Source organism: Mercenaria mercenaria, chromosome 17 (assembly GCF_021730395.1).
Source record: "Mercenaria mercenaria strain notata chromosome 17, MADL_Memer_1, whole genome shotgun sequence".
Classification (NCBI taxonomy): domain Eukaryota; kingdom Metazoa; phylum Mollusca; class Bivalvia; order Venerida; family Veneridae; genus Mercenaria; species Mercenaria mercenaria.
Window position 1 is genome coordinate 67,523,762 of NC_069377.1, and position 12,916 is coordinate 67,536,677.

Consider the following 12,916-nt stretch of genomic DNA (forward strand, 5'->3'; position numbering starts at 1 on the left):
CGTAATCATCACACTCAGTTCATCGGAATTAACGAAGATTCAACGCACTGAAAGCCATATTGAGAATGTTCTCCCTTTTTAATATTGTATATTAACGACGGTGATTTAAAAAATTTCTATCTTATTTATCGATTTTCTTCATGTATTCAAAATTAAATTTTTTAAGACTGTCTGCGTTCTTCTTTTAGTTACATAAACCCCCAGTGCAATTGCATTGCATATGTAATTCTCACGACCGCGCACTCCTCACACAGCGTTATATATGTTTACTTCCGGGATACACAATTCCAACTTTCTTTTAGAATCACGACAAAATGAGAAGATGACACAGTGTTTTAATTCTTTTAATGTATTTTTCAGTAGCATAGGTAAATAAATGTCCCGTTTATACGATTCTTATTTACATAAAAAAGCATCCAAAATACGCCTAAAACATTACTGGTGGGTGGGGTATTGCATATACCGCTGATACAATCAACCCGCGTTATAAATTTAACCCCGCTAGATCCGCGGGTCTCGAACCTTGGACCCCGACAACAGCGTTATAACAGGGTCCCAGTGTACTAAGAAAACATGTCTAGTTAAATTATATCGCACCTCTGACAAACAAATTCCTGATCATATTTCTTCTCGCCGACCTGTTTCACAACCACCTTATCAAGGAACCAGCCAGCTCCAATACCTTTCCCATCATGCCCTATTCTGATCTTGGTCAGTTTCAGGACTGAAACAGCTTCTATCTCAAATTCATCCATCTGAATGATCAAAGAGAAAAAACAGCACTTTCAGCAGAAGTGTTTAACAAACTATACTCTGCTTGTTATGACAAAGAAGGAACATAAGATTGTGCATTCTACACTGGTGATATGTAATGTACATAGAGTTCCTCTGTTAATATGAGCATAAAATCTAGTTTCAATAAATACAAATGACAGTTAATATTTTTCAAGATACTTAAAACCAGAAAATACAAACCTTTCCCTTTTCAAACTTGTTTACATTTTGTGACTTCCTGAGAGCCCTTACACCAGTGTCACCCCTCTCTCCGAAAATATTGATGTAAACATTGGCGTCTGTTCCAGCCATACTGCGAGAGCCTGTATAGACTTGAACCAGGTATTTGTCCACTGCAACACACAAACATTCTCATGTCTAATTAAAACAATAAGTTCATAATCATTAAATTTATTTAATGAAAACTTTTCAGAACCACTTTCGAGTCTTCCTCCTGAAAGAATCAGAATTTATTCACTAGAGAAGGTGCAGCCGTGAACCTAGCTGGGCTCAAACCAATAACCTCTAGGTTGAACAGTCCACAAACATTTACACCCCTGCTGTCATTATCTAGAAATATCACAAATGTTTAATTCTAAACATGAAACTTTTCAAATGTTTTATTGGTTTTAAGATAAATTTTAATATCATTTTATGTGTAAAAACTTCTTTTTATTATAATTATTTTTTGGTATGTTGCTAATTAATCTAATTTACCATAACTTAATACCTTGCCGGAGGGAACATTGCTAGAATATTACCTAAAATATAACCACAATAAAACATAATGAAAGGTTTTATTGTCTTGTTTTCCAGACAATTTTATAATTTTTCTAAATGATTAAACAGTTTCAATTTCAATGTAAACAATTTCATCAATTTGATACTGTTAAACACTCTTAACCAATTAACATAAAATATTTGTGGAATATTTAAACACATATTATACCAAGTATATAAAGAGTGTTCATGATCTTGTAAAAGCGACCGAGTGTGTTACACAATGTAATATCACTGTTGGGACTATTACTTACATGGGAGAGGGTTTTTAATGCCAGGGCCTTTAGCAGGAATCTCACGCACGGTGCTTCTATCTTCCTCATCTTCTGCCAACCAACGGTTACAAACAAAAGAGTATCTGTCACCTGATCCCAACATCTCCAATTCAATCTGAAATAATGTTTTCAATGGCATTAGATAGTTTTAAAAAATCTTTAAATAAACAAGATCCAATCTGGGGCCATTTTGAGGACATAAATCTCAGAATGGTGTACACCATAATGGCTGAGAACCAATTCTAGACTGTTTTTTGTTGTTATTGCTGTAGTTGGGTTTAACGTCACACCAACACAATTATACATTATATGGCGACTTTCCAGCTTTTGGTGGGAGGAAGACCCCAGATGCCTATCCGTGAATTATAACATCACAAGCCTGCAACAGGATTGAACCACCAACCTTCCATAGGTCAGCTGGATGGCTTCCTAACATGAAAAATTCAACACCTCAAGCATGGCTCGAACTCACATCAGTGAGGAGCAAGTGATTTAAAGTCGGCGACATTAACCACTTTGCCACAGAGGCCCCTTATGCAAAACTGATCCAGTTTCCAAGCAAGAAAAATAACCGCTTTATTTTGGCATTATCTATGAAATGGTTTAAGTATCATTGGGATGTTTGATTTTTGTATCTTCAAAGACATTTTTTCGCAAATAATTACTTATGCTAATTCTAAACTGATATGTAACCTGTGATTACGAAATAATCTCCAGTAGCAACGAGGCATGTAGATACTGGGCTGTGCACTCTGCATGTTGCCTTGACGAGGTTAACCTCTGATGCTAGTTTTATGAAAATCCTACCAGTGGTTAAGAATATATGGTGAAAATCACAATTTTATGATATTTGATCTTTGACCTTTGTGACCTTGACTTTGGATCTTATGACCAGGACTGTGCACTCTGCATGTCATCTAGATGAGGTAAACAATTGTGTAAAGTTTATGAAATTTATTCTAGTGGTTCAGATGATATGCAGCAGACATGATATTAAGCTACTTGACCTTTGACCTTCAACATGATTCTGACCTTGGACCTTGTCAGCTGGATTGTGCATTCTGCCAGTCATCTTCGTGAGGTAAACGACTGATGTGAATTTATGATAATCTTCCAAGTGGTAAAGACAATATGGAGCAGACACAAAGTTAAGCTACTTGACCTATGACCTCCCAGGATGACCTTGACCTTTAAACTAGTGACCTGGGTAGTACTTAATGCAGTTTCTCTTACAAATTGATGTTAGCTTTAAAAATATTCCCTGTGGTTAAGAAATATGGAGAGGACACTATGGATGGACAAACCAACAGATATTGGTGACTCCAATATAGCCCCCATATTCTTTGTATCTGGGGGCATAATAAATGAAAGGATTTTTGTACTAGACTAGTCAGAATCTATGATAGTCAGTTGTTAGTGAGGAATAATCCAGACTATTTCAGTATGTGATTATAGCCAGTTAGCCTAAAACTGTAACTATATTATCTTGTTTTGCTAACATAAAATCACCCCTAGTATATTTGATTGATAAAGGTTTTCACAAAAAGTGTTTTTTCCTTCTATGTTAATGCAATTAAACACTTTTTGCACTGAGCCAACAGTTAACTTCTTCTGATGAGTTTATAACAAATGAATTCTAGTCGATCTTGATAAAAGTTATTATGTTATCATATACTATAATTACCTGCCTACTTCACCGAAGAAATAAAGTGAAGATTTTTTGATACCTTCTCAAGATGCCAGCCAGCTGCCCTTCCAGTGTTGTCATGGTACACTCTCAGTTTGTAAGGAGTCCCAACTTCTTCTATATTGACCTTAAAATGATCCATTTGACCTTTCTCAAAGTTATCTCCCTTGTTGTCAAGGATGATTTCATCAGACTTGCCTTTTTTGCCATACAGACAAATGCCAACATTTGCATCTGTTCCTGCATTCTTTACGTCACTTGTCCTCACCAAAACATTCCATGTATTTTCTGTTGAGAAAGGTAATTAAGAATTAATAATTAAGACATAAACAATATAAAAAGATGTGCAACATTTCCTACATAACGGGTAGTTTCCTGGAATCCATCTGCACGCATGTAAAATCATACTACATCTTTTCATGCAAAACATGTTTATTATCCCAATGTCTGTCTATCTTTCTGATTAACCTTAGGATCCCCAAGTGTATAACTCCCTGCATTATCAATTAATTGTTTCTCTGTTTGGACTATCTAATAAAGACTGGTTAAGTGTTTATTGTGACTGTGTTACATAACTCCCTTATCAGGTGAGGTTTTCTGATGGTTCCCCAGTATGGTCTCTTATGGCATACAGACACTAAATAGAAAAATGGCGCGAAAAAAAATGGTAGTCGCATAATTGCGGATACAAATAGTCCTCAGTTTTTTTGCTCTGTATATAGAGCTATTTTCCTTACTTTCTTTGCAATTTTTTTTGCTAAAATCACATGACAGATCTATGCTTGACATGTAGGTAGCATTTTCATAATGAAATAACAAGTCATGACAAAATTTTTCATGGAAATTTAGATCATATACCACCAGTATAATTTGGGATCTCATTTTTTAGCTGATTTTGCAGTTTGTGTGTCTGACTGAAATTATTTTTCTTGCATCAAACCCACTTTTCTTTTGATTTTTATTTAGCACTGACAATATTCTTCAAGAAAATGTAGGTTACAGACATTTAAAATTGGTCCTGATGTGTGCTGCGGCCATTGGAAATAGGTCAGTTTTATATAGAATAAAGAACAACAAATATTTAGTGTGTTATAACCTTATGACAGACAAGAAGGTTTATGATAAACACTTTTTTTTAAATAAAAAGTGACAAATAAAACTTTCCAAGATTAATGAATCTTTGTGTTCAGTCAATCTTTTCTATACCATGAACAGCCATAGAAGTTATGACAGAAACCTTTATACTTAATCAACCTTGTCTATGACAGGAATAGCCACTGAAGCAATGATAGAAACCTTTATACTTAATCAACCTTGTCTATGTCAAAAAACAGCCACTGAAGCCATGACAGAAACCTTTATATTTAATCAACCTTGTCTATGTCAAAAAACAGCCACTGAAGCCATGACAGAAACCTTTATACTTAATCAACCTTGTCTATGTCAAAAAACAGTCACTGAAGCCATGACAGAAACCATTTTGCTAAATCAACCTTGTTTATGACAGGAATAACCACTGAAGCAATAACAGAAACCTTTATTCTAAATAAACCTTGTCTATGTCAAAAACAGCCAGAGAAGCCATATGACAGAAATCACTATGCTCAATAAACCTTGTTCATGTCAAGAACAGCCGTTAAGCCATGACAGCAACCTCTATGCCAAAAAAAACCTTGTCTTTGTCAAAAGCAGCTACTGCAGACAGGACAGAAATCACTATGCTCAATAAACTTGGTCTTTGTCAAGACCAGCCACTGCAGACAGGACAGAAATCACTACGTCCAATAAACCTTGTCTTTGTCAAGAAAAGCCACTGACACCATGACAGAAACCTCTATGCCCAAACAAACCTTGTCTTAGTCAAGAACAGCCACTGAAGACAGGACAGAAATCACTATGTCCAATAAACCTTGTCTATGTCAAGAAAAGCCACTGACGCCATGACAGAAACCTCTATACCCAAACAAACCTTGTCTTAGTCAAGAACAGTCACTGCAGACAGGATAGAAATCACTATGCCCAATAAACCTTGTCTATATCAAGAACAGCCACTGCAGTCAGGACAGAACTCATTATGCCCAATTACCCTTGTCTATGTCAAGAACAGCCACTGCAGTCAGGACAGATATCACAATGCCCAATAACCCTTGTCTATGCCAAGAGCAGCCACTGCAGTCAGGACAGAAATCACTATGCCCAATAACTCTTGTCTATGTCAAGAACAGCCACTGCAGTCAGGACAGAAATCACTATGCCCAATAAACCTTGTCCATGTCAAGAACAGCCACTGCAGTCAGGACAGAAATCACTATGCCCAATAAACCTTGTCCATGTCAAGAACTGCCACTGCCGTCAGGACAGATATCACAATGCCCAATAACCCTTGTCTATGCCAAGAGCAGCCACTGCAGTCAGGACAGAAATCACTATGCCCAATAACTCTTGTCTATGCCAAGAGCAGCCACTGCAGTCAGGACAGAAATCACTATGCCCAATAACTCTTGTCCATGTCAAGAACAGCCACTGCAGTCAGGACAGAAATCACTATGCCCAATAAACCTTGTCCATGTCAACAACAGCCACTGCAGTCAGGACAGAAATCACTATGCCCAATTAACCTTGTCTATGTCAAGAACAGCCGCTGAGGCCATGATAGAAATCAACATGCCCAATAAACCTTGTCCATGTCAAGAATTGCCACTGCAGTCAGGACAGAAATCACTATGCCCAATAAACCTTGTCTATGTCAAGAACAGCCATTGCAGTAAGGACAGAAATCACTATGTCCAATAAACCTTGTCCATGTCAAGAATGGCCACTGCAGTCAGGACAGAAATCACTATGCCCAATTAACCTTGTCTATGTCAAGAACAGCCGCTGAGGCCATGATAGAAATCAACATGCCCAAGAAACCTTGTCCATGTCAAGAACTGCCACTGCCGTCAGGACAGAAATCACTATCCCCAATAAACCTTGTCTATGTCAAGAACAGCCACTGCAGTAAGGACAGAAATCACTATGTCCAATAAACCTTGTCTATGTCAAGAAAAGCCACTGATGCCATGACAGAAACCTTTATGCCCAAACAAACCTTGTCTTAGTCAAGAACAGCCACTGCAGACAGGACAGAATTCACTATGCCCAATAAACCTTGTCTATGTCAAGAACAGCCACTGCAGCCAGGACAAAAATCACTAAGCCCAATCAACCTGGCCTATGTCAAGAACAAACACTGCAGTCAGGACAGAAAACCCCTTGTACATGTCAAGAACAGCCACTGCAGTCAGGACAGAAATAACTATGCCCATTAAACCTTGTCCATGTCAAGAACAGCCACTGCAGTCAGGACAGAAATCACTATGCCCAATAAACCCTTGTCTATGTCAAGAACAGCCACTGCAGTCAGGACAGTAATTACTATGCAAAATTACCCTTGTCTATGTCAGGAACAGCCACTTCAGTCAGGACAGAAATCACTTTGCCCAATTAACCTTGTCTATGTCAAAAACAGCCACTGCAGTCAGGACAGAAATCACTATGTCCAATAACCCTTGTCTATGTCAAGAACAGCCACTGCAGTCAGAAGAAATCACTATGCCCAATAAACCTTATCCATGTCAAGAACAGTCACTGCAGTCAGGACAGAAATCACTATGCCCAATAAATCTTGTCTATGTCAAGAACAGCCACTGTAGTCAGGACAGAAATCACTATGCCCAATAACCCTTGTCTATGTCAAGAACAGCCACTGCAGTAAGGACAGAAATCACTATGCCCAATAACCCTTGTCCATGTCAAGAACAGCCGCTGCAGTCAGGACAGAAATCACTATGCCCAATAAACCTTGTCTATGTCAAGAACAGCCACTGCAGTCAGGACAGAAATCACTATGTCCAATAACCCTTGTCGATGTCAAGAACAGCCACTGCAGTCAGGACAGAAATCACTATGCCCAATAAACCTTATCCATATCAAGAACAGTCACTGCAGTCAGGACAGAAATCACAATGCCCAATTACCCTTGTCTATGTCAAGAACAGCCACTGCAGTCAGGACAGAAATCACTATGCCCAATAACCCTCGTCTATGTCAAGAACAGCCGCTGCAGTAAGGACAGAAATCACTATGCCCAATAACCCTTGTCCATGTCAAGAACAGCCGCTGCAGTCAGGACAGAAATCAATATGCCCAATAAACCTTGTCCATGTCAAGAACAGCCACTGCAGTCAGGACAGAAATCACTATGCCCAATAACCCTTGTCCATGTCAAGAACAGCCACTGCAGTCAGGACAGAAATCACTATGCCCAATAACCCTTGTCTATGTCAAGAACAGCTGCTGAAGCCATGATAGAAATCAACATGCCCAATAAACCTTGTCCATGTCAAGAACTGCCACTGCAGTCAGGACAGAAATCATTATGCCCAATAAACCTTGTTTATGTCAAGAACAGCCACTGCAGTAAGGATAGAAATCACTATGCCCAATAACCCTAGTCTTTGTCAAGAACAGCCACTGCAGTCAGGACAGAAATCACTATGCCCAATAAACCTGGTCTATGTCAAGAACAGCCACTGAAGTCAGGACAGAAACCTCTATGACCAATAAATCTTGTCTTTGTCAAGAACAACCACTGAAGCCATGACAGAAATCACTTTGACCAATAACCTTGCCCATGTCAAGACCAGCCACTTAAGTCAGAAAAGAAACATCTATTCAAAGCATCAAGAACAGCCAGTGACACCATAACCAGAAATCACTATGCCCAATAAACCTTGTTTGTGTCAAGAACAGCCATTGAAGTCAGAAAAGAAAATTTGCCTTTGTCAAGAACAGCCATTGACACCATAACAGAAACCTGTTTTACCAGCAAACTTTTACTATGTCAAGAACAGTAGATGGAGCAATGACAGGGATTAAAAAAGTATGGTTATAAGCCAGAGTGTCTAGAAGCCTTCTAGAGGAGTAAAGTACCAATATCTTGGGATGTACAATTCATTCAGGAAAGTCTTTCACTATCAAAACACTTTTCAAACAGCTACTCAGCCCTAACCTGGTTAGAAAAAATGGTATAACCTTGTAAATTGTTACAGCGCCAACAAAATACTTGCATATTAAACATCCAAAGTTCAAGATCTGCTATCTCAATTTTAACTAAAATGAAATTGGCAACAACATACATAATGAATAGTTATTGTCTATTCATTCTGCTCTAACCTTATAGCATTTGTGTACCTCAATCATTTGGCTTAGCTGGATGTGCTTAGTGTGGATTTAAATATTTCTAGTGAAAGACGGGCATTTTCTATCTTTTATTGATAAATGTACATAATTGAGCCGCACCATGACAAAACCAACATAGTGCAATTGCACCAGCATGGATCCAGACCAACCTGCGCATCCGCCCAGTCTGGTCAGTATCCATGCTGTTTGCTTTCAAAGCCTATTGCAATTAGAGAAACCGTTAGCGAACAGCATGGACCCTGACCAGACTGGGCGGATGCGCAGGTTGGTCTGGATCCATGCTGGATGCAATTGCACTATGTTGGTTTTGTCATGATACGGCTCAATTATGTTTAATGTTTAGTTAATTCCTTTTATATCAGTTGAAATCAGGCCTTAGTTCTGTTATGCCATTTGGTTCAGTTGCATATATATTTGCTTTATAAATGCTAATAATGGCCAATATCTGTCTGATAATATATATTCTATTCTATTTTGTAGAAAAAAAAATTCTCAACAACGTTTGCTCTGTGTTTGGTAAAAGTGCAGTATGTTTTTTGATGATTCCCACACACTATTTTATCTGTGATCAAAACTAAGGTTTATCAAACAATTTTAAAAGTTTAATGTCTTTAAGATATACAAGATTAAGAAAGCATGATATTTGATTGAAAAAAGTGAAGAACACTTAAGGTAATGCATGCTGAACTATATTTTACCATACTTTTTTATCTGTTCATTCTGTCAATTTAATTAAGTTTTCTGTGATTATCGTAGAAGGCTTCTGTTTCCTGCCTTTGAAACTTAACTGATTTCTTTTGTGTGTATCAAAACCTAGCATAATATATAATTATAGAAATTAGTTTTCTAATGTTTTAACAGACTTACTTTTATCTTTCTTTTTCCTCAGGCCTGTATTTTCATACAATGTCCTTTGTATGAGACCATCACCCTCTGACGTTGAAAACCATTTATGACAAGGAAAATATTGTTCAATTCCTGTATTTGGGCAGTACACAATGACCTGGTCACAGTGCCAGCCAGGAGCCGCCCCGCTGTCATCGTGCCCAATTTCTAAACTAGTTAGAGGGCTCAGCATCACTTGTAGGTTGATATGGAAAATCTGGGTCATCCCGCGTTTGAATTTGCCATCTGATAACCACACTTTTCCACTGTCCAACTTCTTTTTCCCATTGTGAAGGACAACAAAGACGTTGGCGTCAGTGCCAGCATTCTGTCTGTCTCCCGTGACAACACTGATCACATAAGGAAAACCTGCAAGACAGGAAGCAGTCTGGTATCTCGAACAAAACCAATCAAAATCTTCTAAGACATGAATTATTTTGGTGTCTGACCAAACCATCCATGGAATGTAAACATATGGGAGGCTTTTGTAAATAATAAAATAAAAATACTGTAGAACGCGGTAAAGAAACATATACAATCATATCATTTTAAGGATGCTTTTATGCATCTAGTTTTGATGAGCGTCTATACATAAACCCTAAACTATGCACATATATTTCATATGCACTTTGCGGTTATGTTTTACTACACTTCTGTTGACTGTTTCATAACTTTACAATATGAAATTGGTCATATAATTTAAAGATATATCAAGATATGTCTGATTTTATGATATCCTTAATTCATTTTAAGGACATCACTCTATCACTGCAAGTTTTTTGGTTATCACAAAATTTTTTAAAGGCAATAACCTCCAGATTTTGGCTAAAAATGATCTTTAAATTGAAGTTTGGTCATATTATGAATTTTAGAATATGAGGTTTTTTTCTAAACTATCTTAAAAATGCCATATCAAGAAAAACAAGATGCCCAAGTCGGAAATCCAACCCCAGGCCACGCAACAAAAAAGACTTTCTCGCTGTCTTTACCAATACACCACAGAGGAAAATGTATTTCATGATCAAATTAATATAATTATAGATTTTTATAATTAACTTAAAGGCAGTTTACCTAGAGAAAAGTGTTAAACGTCCTTTTCAATTTAGTAAAAACAACTTGTTCATAACAAACAGTCTTTCAAAACTTTCTCAACAAGAAATTGTAACAGAGTTACCAACATCCCCAAGTAATAGGGCAACATACTAACAATGTACATAAATCATAGCTATATATCATATAATTCATGAAGACATTGTGAAAAATGTCTGGAAATCTACAGTTGGTGGATGCTTTAAAATGTTAATATCTGTATTTTAAAGATTTGATATGATTTTATTTTTAAATTCATCAAATTTAAATTCTTCAAATAAGGCGGGGGGACAATAAATGCACCATTCATTTCCTAAAACCTAAAAAAAATATTCTTTTTTGTTGCTGAAGGATCTGGAGGCCATACCTTTAAAATGGAGCTTGTAATATCACAAAGTTTACTTTGTGGTATCTATCCTTCTATTTAATGATATCTTAAACTCATTTTGTGATATACAAAAGAGATTTATTGATAATATAGAATAGAATTAAGAGATTAAAATGAATTAATTACATCATAAAACAAAGCTGATTTTAATAAATCACAAAATCATTTATAAATAGTAAAACACAGCACCCCATAAAACTTTATCAGGATTTCTTGTTGATATCTAGTTAAAATGTATGCTTGAAAATAATTAAGGCATAAAATTTGCAAAAAATGCAACATTAACAACTTTATTTTGACATACATTAAAATAAGACAATGCTGCCATTGATAGATCTGGAACTATTAAAGTTAAACATGTGCCCCAAGGCTCAATAAAATTAAACAAGAAATATCTTTAAAAATGATGGTCGGCGAATTATAATAAGGAAAGAAGTTTATGAATTTTTCGTCTAACATTCATCTTTCATCTAACATTTTTCAAATTGCAAAACTAAACACCGCACTTTAACAATTTAAATGGTTCTCTTTTAATTTTTCGCAAAGGTTTCGTAGGGTTGCAATTTTGTTTCGTTTATCCTTAGACAAATAATTACAGCAGTAGTTTGATGAAGATTCATGAAGCGGTTCATGAGAAGAGGTCATTAAACGTGTTTATATTTTTTGCTAAATTGGTCCCTATCCCCATTTGTAACAAAATAGCAGGAGACCTTACGATATTGTTACACATCGAGTTTGATAAAAATCCATTACATTTTAGTGGTTAATGCGAAGAAAGGCATATCTACTTTTAGCTATAGTGGTCCCTAATAGGGCCTAAGTTCCTATATAAAATTTGGAAGAGGACTTTATAATGATGCTCCAGACCAAGTATAACAAAGATCCACCAAACTGTTCATGAGACGCTGTATAAAGGCATTTCTAGTTTTACCTCTAGCAGCCCCTAAAAGGGGTCAAATGTCCCAGCTGAACAAAGTTGGTTGCGGGCCTAATAAAGATGCTACAAATCAAGTTTGATTAGAATACATGAGAAAAATCAATTAAAGGATTTTTTTATTTATTATTATTATTTATTTCTAAAATAGGCAAACTGATCCCGCTTTAACAAATGCATATTCGCTATTCATGAATCTTTGGACAATGACGTCACACCTATAAAAAAGTGAAGGTCAAGCAAAACATACAATTGTAATTATTTCAATATTTCTGTTTCATAAACAAAGGTTGACCGTAGTCATATCACATAGATAAACTGTATGCAGCGTACCTTCATTTCAGTGTAATGAAATTCAGTCATTATATAGCATATATATAATAAAACAGATTTCAACTGAGTTCAATATTTGCATACCATACTAAAGAAAAATATTCATATATAATAAATCAGTTAAATAATTTATAACAAATATATCAAAGCAAACAAGTACTCATTTTAATATGCAATCTGAATAAGTCACAAAAGCAAGAAACCTTTTCAGATACAGACGACAACTGTAACACGGAAAATCTTTTAAAAAGCACTTCTCTACATAAAAGACTCTTATCACACCCTTATTCATGTGATACGCAGATCGTATTCAGCTCTTTCTTTAATTTGATATATGTTGGTATTTGAACAGGTTTTTATCATATTTATTAAACTTACTTATCATTTTGAGATATATCAATATTCTTGCTAAATATACTGAGCCAAAGTTAGCTTTAAAACTGTGAACAGCGTCGTTTAGGATAAACGCTTTGTCTACATTTCACTCAGCATAGCACAATCAACAGAGTGAAAGAAATTGACACTCT

At 36.3% G+C, this 12,916-nt stretch overlaps 2 protein-coding genes across 13 annotated transcripts in view; one reads left to right on the forward strand and one right to left on the reverse strand.

Moving 5' to 3' along the window:
- Positions 1-12,916, forward strand: part of LOC123536344 (uncharacterized) — a 377,622-nt gene that overhangs the window by 257,976 nt on the left and 106,730 nt on the right. The window lies entirely within an intron of this gene.
- Positions 1-12,916, reverse strand: part of LOC123536346 (lipoxygenase homology domain-containing protein 1-like) — a 124,778-nt gene that overhangs the window by 39,416 nt on the left and 72,446 nt on the right. For all 11 annotated transcript variants that reach the window (XM_053528483.1, XM_053528476.1, XM_053528480.1 and 8 more), the window contains 5 exons: positions 9,628-10,014; positions 3,557-3,804; positions 1,809-1,944; positions 976-1,127; positions 598-755 (listed from right to left, as the gene is read on the reverse strand). In XM_053528483.1, coding sequence (XP_053384458.1) covers positions 598-755; positions 976-1,127; positions 1,809-1,944; positions 3,557-3,804; positions 9,628-10,014 — 1,081 coding nt within the window. The remainder of the gene's footprint in view (positions 1-597; positions 756-975; positions 1,128-1,808; positions 1,945-3,556; positions 3,805-9,627; positions 10,015-12,916) is intronic.